The 9,853-nt window shown below is 34.3% G+C and overlaps 1 protein-coding gene across 3 annotated transcripts; it reads left to right on the top strand.

Annotated features, from left to right (window-relative positions):
• Window positions 1-1,036: 1,036 nt before the first annotated feature.
• On the top strand, window positions 1,037-9,086 carry LOC108044497 (progestin and adipoQ receptor family member 3). 3 transcript variants are annotated; one of them, XM_017123528.2, is made up of 6 exons: window positions 1,037-1,266; window positions 2,152-2,270; window positions 5,749-5,886; window positions 6,914-7,018; window positions 7,591-8,064; window positions 8,469-9,086. In XM_017123528.2, the coding sequence occupies exons 2-6, from the start codon at window positions 2,166-2,168 to the stop codon at window positions 8,697-8,699; spliced, it is 1,053 nt and encodes a 350-aa protein (XP_016979017.1). In that variant the 5' UTR covers window positions 1,037-1,266; window positions 2,152-2,165; the 3' UTR covers window positions 8,700-9,086. The 3 variants fall into 3 exon arrangements, with proteins under 3 accessions (XP_016979017.1, XP_016979019.1, XP_016979020.1); XM_017123530.2 differs by having other exon boundaries at window positions 1,177-1,243; XM_017123531.2 differs by lacking the exons at window positions 1,037-1,266; window positions 2,152-2,270 and adding an exon at window positions 4,016-4,337.
• The last annotated feature ends 767 nt before the right edge of the window (window positions 9,087-9,853 follow it).

Here is a 9,853-nt window from a genome sequence, read left to right as displayed (position 1 = left end):
ATCGCTTGTACCAAAAAATAATTTAACATTTTGTTGCCCAACATTTATTTATGTAATCAAATTTTTTTAAAAATGTATAATTTTTCTTTTAAACTTTTGCTGTTTTGAAAATTATTTTTAAATTTGGTAGTACCTAATTAACTGTTTTGATTAAAATATTCGATTTGGTTTTGTAAATTATTGATGTTGAGTTCACTTTGTTTAAAGTTGCAAATATTGATAAATTACTAAATAGATGATGCTGCTCATTGTTTAATATTAATATTTTGCTTTTGTTTTCAAAGCTCACAAAGTTTATCAACACTGTACTCTAGCCAAATTTCGGTTCTACACAAAAAAAAATTAACGCTTATTCAGCTATTTTGATTAATTAGCATGCTGTAAAGATATGGATGAGTTGGTTGATAAGTTTTATTGGGCCATCTGCCAGTGAGTCTAATTTCGAAATTATATTCTTACTGTGTGCAACAACTTTTTAATTGGACAGCATCGTGTGGACTTTGAAACGAGTCGCTAACTGCTTTTGTTGAGAGCACGGCTATCTTGGCACGACAATGCCAAGTGACAGCTTTCTTAGGTCAATAATTAAACTTTTTAATGGTTTTTGTGGGGTTGAGAGGGTTTAATGATGCTAAAAGCAAGGAAATTTGTTAACTCGGTCAATGCGAGGGGCATTTGTTCAGAGAGCCGATTTTATAAAAATTCAGAGTGTGTTGGCATAAAAGGCAAAATGTTTACAAATGAAAATATTCAGTGAGCGTTAGCCAATAAATAAAACTGTCTTTAAAAAAATTTGGTGGTAAAAATCTTAGAAATTAAATATTTTTTCAGAAGACTAAATTTCGGTATCCCCTAACGTTTTGTATTTAACTTTTAAGTCAAAATTTTTAAAGGGCAATGACCAATAAAATTAAAATATTCAGGAAGTGCTTTTGAAGTTCCAGTGTAAAATCTCCGATGGCGGCAACAGCCGCAGCATGTGCAAAATTAGCATTTAATTAATACAAATACAATACTGAATATAAAAAGAACCATGTTCGCTGAGATCAAAGTTTCACCAAGCTTTTGCCAAGATCACTCTCTTGAAACCCCGTCTTTCTTCTCTTAGGAGCTATTTTTTTCTCTTTACTCTTAACATACCACACTCGAGGTCTTTTAAAATTTTCAGTTGATATTTTGCCGCGTTGCGAGAGGTTGTTCGCGAGAACTCATCAGCTCAAAGTGAAATTCCAATCCCAATTCCGTGTGTGGCCAAGTTAAACTAAAGTAAATCAAAATCAATTGAAGGTTATCTGTGCCCTTAAGGCTGCCAATTTACAAGTGCAATCGTTGACTTGACACGTGCTGCGAAAGCTGCCGTTGAATTACCTGGAAATTTTAGAAATTTCGATTATGCAAACGGTTTTGTGAGAGAAATGTGTGCTGCTGTTCTATAAAAGAAATAAATTCAAAATTGCAGTCGTGGAAACAAACGCTTCTTGCTAAACACACAGAGAACAATTTTTGGGGTCGATTGGATAATTAAAATACAATTTTTTATTCACATTAATGAATTATAAATATTCCTTTTTATCTTTGCTAGTTTGATCAGTGAAAATAAACATTGTTTTCTGATTTGCACATATATGTAAAACTTATAGATAGATTTATATTATGTTATGTAATATACGTATTCAAAGACATTTTTATTTTTTTTAATTTAAAAAAAAACATGTTTTGGTTCGTAATCATAGTTTCTTAAATCATAAAGTATACCCTTATCAACGAAGCTATTCTCAAATACAAACCAGCTTCTCTCAGTATACGAATACTGGAATAAATAAAGTTCAATTTTTGAGACCTTTTTTAGGAAAGGTTTCTTCCAGCTATAATCGATTAAGCTCGGGCGAAAGCCCAGCGATAAAGAGTGAAAAAAGAGAGGCCACGGAGAGAGCGAAGCACGCTTTCTTTGTCGACTCCAACCTGGCAACACCCTCCCCAATTGGCACCATTCGAACAGTCTTTTGTTTAGGAGCTCGATTCGATTTTCGCACTCTTCTGTGAAATGGGAAAGGGTGCATAGCATGCCGGCGTCCAACTGGCGATCACAGTTTAAATATTTACACGGACAGACGATATCTAACCGAGTCGAATTTCTGTAAATTCCATCAGGCCCCCGAGTCGCCATGAGTCCCCGACCCCGCGAGATCCTGGACGAAACAGAGCTGGAGGTCGAAACGTCCACCTGCTACCTCCGAAAATCTAGGAAGGATTCCGCAGGCAACTGTTGGGTAAGTCAGTTTATTCTTGTTAAGCAAAGCGAACTTCACACGGTAGCGGTTCGGAACTGGTGGGGTCTTGAGACTTATATATAAGATCACACAAATATAAATATTTATATTGTATCACTTAACAGTCTTAGATCAGCTTAAATTATTTTAAATTTGACTTATCGTTAGTTCAGTAAGCCGCGTTTATATAAAAAACAAAGACTGCTGTTGAAATTGCTAAAAATTTGCTGAATTCTACCAAATATTTTCTTAAGTCTATTTTATAGAAACACTCCACCCTAATATTTTTATTCAAAACAAATAGTTATGCAAGATTTAACAAATATACAAATTTTACAAGTATCTAGCAATTTCTAAATCTTGTCTGTAAAATTACAAATTTATTAATTTATTTTCAGTTATTATAAGTATTATGAGTTTATATGAGTGAAATATAAATTATTCCAAGCTTTGTAAATTTTTAGTTTTTAAGAGTTCTCAAACCTCAGATTGATTTATGAATATTGTTCACGTTCTGTTGATCATGATGGACCCGGAAATTGCATTGACTCCATATTCAGATCCACTCCTGTTCTCAAAGTCTACCAAACGTCACGTGCATCGCTTTGCGTTCAAATCTCAGCTGTGAAACCCCAAATAAATAGCCATACGAAAAGCTGAAGAGCTCGATTTAACCTTATACAAAAGTTGCAGAGTGAGCGATTTTCGCCATAGCCCCAGGGCTAGCCCACTAGATCTCCGTCGAATGGAGCCAAGGTCAAGTTGGGCTTATTTGTAACCGATTAGAGCTTGCCACACCGATATCTTGTTATGCATTATGTTTACACATGCCTAAGGGGCCTTGCGAAAGTCCCCATGCGGAATTTCTGAACTTCGACGAAAGGCGAAACTGGTTTTTGGGCTCGATTTTCAGATACGTTTTCGGTTTTTATTTACGTCTCCCAGCAGCGGTAAAAACAAATCATGCATCCGTGTTTTGTGATCGTGTAAACAATTAATGCGAATTCAAGAGAAAAGCTCGAGCAATCAAAATTGTGCAATTTTTGTTTACAAAAGGGTTCTCATTGGGCGACCGATCATCAACTCGATATGTTATATAATAAGGGGCTTGTCTTAATGGAAAACACACATGGTACACTCACAAAAAATAAATGTACATCACCACTCATAAAGAAATAACTTAAAAATTCAAGAATACTAATTAATTTTTTAAATAATGTTTGTGCAATTTATTTTTAATCTAACTTTTTTTTATTTTTTTAACAACATATTTAGCTAAATAATTAAAAAAAAACACACAACTTGGGTCAAGACACAAATATTACATAAATTCAATTCCGTTTCCAAATTTTTATTATTTTTACCAGACCTAATATTTCATATATTGTCTTATCTGTTAAATATATTTTGCTTTGAAAGCGTTAACACTTTGAAAATAGTATAACAAATGGAAAAAAAACTCGTTTAAAGACTTTTTTTAGTGTACCCGATAATCAACCTGACTTTACCAAAAGTGGCCGCTTGCACAAGAAGCGAAAGCTCATCAGCCACGAAATTTCGCATAATTTCAGCATAACTGTCTGTGAAAAATATGCCTCTCCCAAGTGAAAAGATTGGTCAGTTTTTTGACTCTCAAAACATTCTGCAATCGAAATGTCGCTCTCGGCTGCTGCGAAATTATAGAAAGCTTTTCCACAAGCTTTTTCGATTCACTTCATTGGCCGCAACATGGGGTTTTCAGTTGCCAACTAGTTAGCAATCGCAACGGTTTACTATTATTCCGCGCTCAGTTGAAAAACTCCTCAAGGAGTCGCGAAAAACTTGAAAAACGTTATTTTGAAATGCCCTTGTTTTTGAGTCTTACGTGTGTTGAAATATATTAAAGAATTGAGAAAATTTTTAATAACGAAAAACTTAAAAGACAAACCATTGCCGAAAGTTTAGGCCTCCCATTTTGAAATTGCAAATATATTAACTTGGTGATAAGTTCACAAAATGGAAACCACAATTGTTACCACAACGACAACCGAACTAAAATGCATTATTCGCGGCAACAAAAAGAAAGATGTAAGCTGGGTTCCAAACTCTGAAAATCTAAAGTGTGCATTGCAACAAAGCAAACAAATGGCTAAACTACGTCAATGCCTAATTAATGAATGTAACATCCTGTTTATCGATGGCATTCCATTATATTTTCTATTTACTGACAATTATCTCAGCATGCTGAAATAAGGAATATTTTCATGGAGTGTTTGTTCGAAAATATTTAACAAGTTACAATGTCAAGTTTTCGAGCTCGTGCACAATTTTATTAAATTCAATTGGTTTTTACTAATTAGAAGAGAAGTAATATATTTTATTTAATTCCAATACCTTTGTTTTTCTTTTTAATTGCATAAAACTTTTCTTTACCTCGTAAATAATTTTGTTGTATAATTTACAATGTATGCACCCATACTCTCCAAAAAATATTTGACGATTGAGCAATTCAATTACCTGAACATATCCATTTTTAATAGCCAGACCAAAAAAACATTTACTCACTTGTATAATTATTTACAAATAGGTATAGAAAGCTATTTTGAATAACCTTTTTAATGACTCCTAGGACCGTGAGTTAAGTGTTTAAAAAATGTATTATTATGCAAAATGCAAGTGCTTAAATGTACCTTCCATTTAGCATTTTACTTAGCATGTTTAAATTTTTAAATGATTTGTATGGAGTATGCGGATTATTGTAAATAAGTTTAAGAAATACACGATCTTTCTAAAAATTATAAGTGGAATTAAATTGTTACCCCTTTAATCTTTATAAATTTATTTTAATAGCTAATATAAAATTTGGGAAGTAATAAAACTATATTATAGCTTTCTTAATGCATTTATGGGCTCTCCCCAATTAGGAATGCAAAAAAAGCAAAACAAAGATTGTGCGAATTGTAAACAAAACGTCATCAAATTGGATAAGAAACTTGCATTTGCACTTGCACTTGCCCTCCCACAATCGCTGTTGTTGTTGTTGTTATGCATTAGATTTAGAAGCTGGATAAACAAATTACAGTCAAGCCCCCTTTGCAGTTGTTGTTATTGCTGTTTGCTTATGGGGTTGTTGTTGGTGATTGGTTGTTTTTATTGCATTTTTGCAACGCTCGTTTGTTAGTTGTTTACACGCTAAACCGAAACCAAAAACCCCAGATCAAAACAACAACAACTGAAATAGCAGGAACCGCAGAAAAGATAATAATAAAATCAGCAAACAAATCAATTTTCGACTGCAGTTGCTGTTGGCTAAATATAAAACGAAAACCGCCAGTTGCCAACGTATGTTCATAAGGCGGAAGAATCTGAGAAACATGTATAATTGTATACGAATATCTGTTCTTGTCCTCAATTCAAATTAGTTTTGAGCCGGTGCGGCAGCTAATCGATAAGGTTTCTAATTTTAACATTTCCTTTTTTCTTGGCAAATCTCTTTCAGATCGATGGTCAGCTGGTCACGGATAATACGGACGCATCGCATCAATTTCCGTCCGACGAGGAGCCCAATATTCTGGGTCATGGACCCAACTACGACGAGAAGTTGTCCAAATTCAAATGGCTCTGCAATTTCGATGATGTGAGTTAACCCACGCGATCTTGGGGGTCAATTTGGTGGCAATTGTCGCGCAGTGAATTTTAATTGATCGCAAATTGTATTTGGCGAATTGACAAAAAGCCACAATCAGGGGCAAATACGAGTTCAGGCCGTAGGCAATATCAAATCATTCAACAACCTATGGTGTACCTTCAATTTACATGGTTTTTAAACTCTGGTTTGGGCTTATTGTTGTTTTTATATGCTCAAATAATAACCGATTGCTCGTTGTAAAATGGCCAAAACGTTAAAATATGTGAAATCCACGAGTTGGCAACAATTGCAAAATAATACAATTAGACAAACCCAACCAAATGCCAACTGAATCAAGGTCGACCAGCAACAAATAAAAAGCTCTACGGGCAGCGAGCATTTAATATTTGAATAGCGGTGGCAAATAAAAGAAGCTACTGTTTTTCGGAGGTGTAGGTTACAAATCTGTGGAAATCCCCAAGGCAACTCCCGAATCGCTTTGTTCGAATCGGATCGCATTTCGAATCGAATTTCTGGGAATTTTCGAACCATGTTGCTGAAATGCTCTTGAAACAAATATCGTTATTTTGAACCAATTCTTATGCAATTTCAAACCAGTCTTTAACTGGGTTTCGATTAATAACTGCTTCCGATATAAAGGTAATAATTAATTTAAATAAGGAAAAAACGAATACTACTTAACTTAAAAACGATTTGAAAAGTTAAAAAAAAACAATAAACCAAAAAAACCTTTGTCACATGAAAGAAAGTAAACAATGTACGTACATAGATGCCAAACTAGAAGAATTGGATTAATTTATTTTATTTATTTTTAATTGAACCAAGTGAAAAGCTTTTTCGCTTTAAATTGGGCGGGATGCCAGTGCCAAAAGATGTTCTCCATTTGTTTTGTCGTATCTATTTTATTTCGTCTTCATTGTTTGATTTTCAATGCTGCGCATTCGATTTGCATGTCTTATCGACTTGGAAAAATGTATTTATTTGAAATGTTTATTCAATTGTTTTTTCGATGCAGGCCCCCAGTCACTTAAAGTTCAACCCTTACATCCGACGCGGCTATCGCACATTCCTATCCAACAAGTTGTGCCTGCAGAGTATTTTCTGGTGGACCAATGAGACGGTAAGAACCCGTAAAATAATTACATAATTTGGGCTTCCAAAATGTTTTTATTTGTAAAACAGTTAATTATGGATTTTTTACATTTTCGTAACTCCAATTGTATCTAATCTATTCTATTTTGATTATCAAATCTAAAAGATATTTTAAAGATCTTTACTTTGTAACAATAAAATAACCTGTCATTCATGTTAAGCTTAAAGTTTATGGATACATTTTCTCAGTTTAAAACCTACTTGTATATTAAATATAGTATAATATAAATAGTATCTAATTTTCTTTAAAATAAATGCATAATCATCCTGTTTTGAAAATTAAACCCTATTATTTAAAATTATCATCATTAATTAAAAATGATTTTAAAATTTAAATCATCATTTAAAAGTTTTTAAAATTCTAAAAACAAACTTTCATTTATACTTACATACATAGAATTTGTCTTATTTAGTAATTTAGTAACAGTAAAATCCTTCAATATTATATTATTGGTCTAAATCAATCAATGTTAGTTTACACATGTTGTTAACTTAGATCTTTAATTTGAAATAATTAAATTGTAATTTCCTATTTTGTAGATCAATATCTGGAGCCATCTGGCCGGGTGCATCCTATTCATCGGCCTGACGATCTTCGACCTGCAATTCCTGCGCCTGCACGCCTCTTTGACCGACCAAATCCTGGTCGTCTGTCTGCTGGTCTGCTTCTGTCTTTGCATGCTGATGTCCGCCATATACCACATATTCTCCTGCAAATCGGAGGAGCATTACGAGCTCTTCTTATCGGTCGACTTCCTGGGCATCTCGCTGTCCCTGGTGGCCATCTACATCAGCGGAATGTACTACGCCTTCTGGTGCCACACCTTCCTGCGCACCCTGTACTCCACGATCGCCTTGGGGATGTTCGCCCTGGCAATCGCCGTGCAGATTCCGCGGTTGAATGTCTCCATGAACGGCAAGGTGGCGGTGCTGCTGCTGTGGTCCGCCTACGGAATCATTCCGCTTGGTCACTGGGCGGTGGCGATGGGCGGCCTGGAGAACGAGCTGGTCAGGGTGGGTACCACAAATACTTCAAGGACCTCAAACTGTCTTTAAAAATAGTCAAAGTAGAGCTTTATTTATTATATCAAATGTATCTAACATGGAAGGCGTTTGCATCTTTGTGAGCAACCAAATTCTTATTTCAGGTAGTTTACAAATTTGGAACGATTAATATGAATTTACAATTAACTAAAGAGAAAAATAAAAAGCTAGTGGTTTAATTAAAGCTTTTAAAGATGTTGATATATAAAATTGAAAATTATTCTATATGAATGCCAATTTTTGATTTTCAAAATATATTTCTTAAAATATGTATTGACCATCAACCATTTGGATTTATTCTGACGTCAATTCATTTTTTATTAAGTCTGTTATATTTATTATTGAGTGAACTTACAGTGTCCCATTTTTTACAGCTGATGGTGCCCCGCATTGTTGTCATGTACCTGCTCTGCCTCATCGCGTTCGTTTTCTACGCGGCCAAGATCCCGGAGCGCTGGTTCACCGGAAAGGTGGACTTCGTGGGCCACTCGCACAACTGGTGGCATTTGATCATCGTGGCGGCCTTCTACCATTGGCACAACACCGGACTGGTCTATGCCGAATATCGCCTGAACAATGGCTGCAGTGCCCCCGTTCTCGCCTGAGATTTGGTATTTGAGATCGCTAATCTAAGGTCCCAGAACCGGGGAGCGGAAATGAATGCGAATACGGAAACGGAACCGGGACATAGTGTACATAGTTTATGGGGCGCTCTTTATCCGCTATTAACTAATATTTAGTTGTAGTTGTTGACCGATATGATTAATTTATGTGTAATTTACCGATTAGTTAGGTTTTCGTGTTAGTCTATCCAAAGAGTTGACATAACACGAGCGGAGGGAAGGTTTTTCTCTTTATTTCCTAGTTCATTTCGTTTTAATATACAATGTTTATGAAATTGCATGTGGCTTGAGCTGAAGCTGTGTTAGTCTTGTTGACTCGATTTTTACAAATACTTTAAATGCAAATACAATATCAAAAGTACAAAACAATCCGACCCGTATTTTTCTTTTAATTTATGTATTGATATTTAATATCTCCTGTGGTGACTCTTAATTATACACCAAAAAATATCAGGAGTAATACAAATGCATAATAATATACAGGTAAATTAAAATTCAATTTTTAGAATTGCAAACTCAGGTATATAAATTTTGTCTTTTTACATACCAAATAAATAAAATAATTCACATATGGGCCAAAACAGAAAAATACATCAAAAACAACAAATTATTTGTGCTAAATCCAATACAAACTACATTCAATATTTAAAAACTAATTACCTTTCCTACTTTTCATTTTGACCGATTTTACTAGCTATGTTGTAGGGATTGAAAGATGAAAATTCTATAAATATTGCCTTACTAATCATTTTAGTATCAGACTTCTTTATATATATAAACTGATTTTTGAAGACCCAACGGCCGGAAGAATAACTGACACCGGTTAACAGTGAGAATTAACAGTGTCATAGCTACAGTGAACGATCGATTACCGATGACCAAATTCACTTGGAAACGAAAAATCATATATTTATATCTTTTTTAATATTGCTCACTTGAAATTGAGCTAGAAGTAGCATAAGTATATTGGTATATTTTCTTATGTACATAAAATAAAGCGTCAATGGACGAAAATCAAGACTCTGATGCAGATTGATTTAATTTGTTTGTTTGTTCATTGAAAAGGAATATGTTAGTTCGTATTCAGCCAGATCAAACCCTTAGAAATTGTTAATATTATCTTATCTTATTTATAA

This window comes from Drosophila rhopaloa, unplaced genomic scaffold, assembly GCF_018152115.1.
Source record: "Drosophila rhopaloa isolate 14029-0021.01 unplaced genomic scaffold, ASM1815211v1 contig_178, whole genome shotgun sequence".
NCBI classification, from domain to species: Eukaryota; Metazoa; Arthropoda; class Insecta; order Diptera; family Drosophilidae; genus Drosophila; species Drosophila rhopaloa.
The sequence above is the reverse complement of the archived record's forward strand: the minus strand, read 5'-3'. Positions and strand labels throughout refer to the sequence as shown.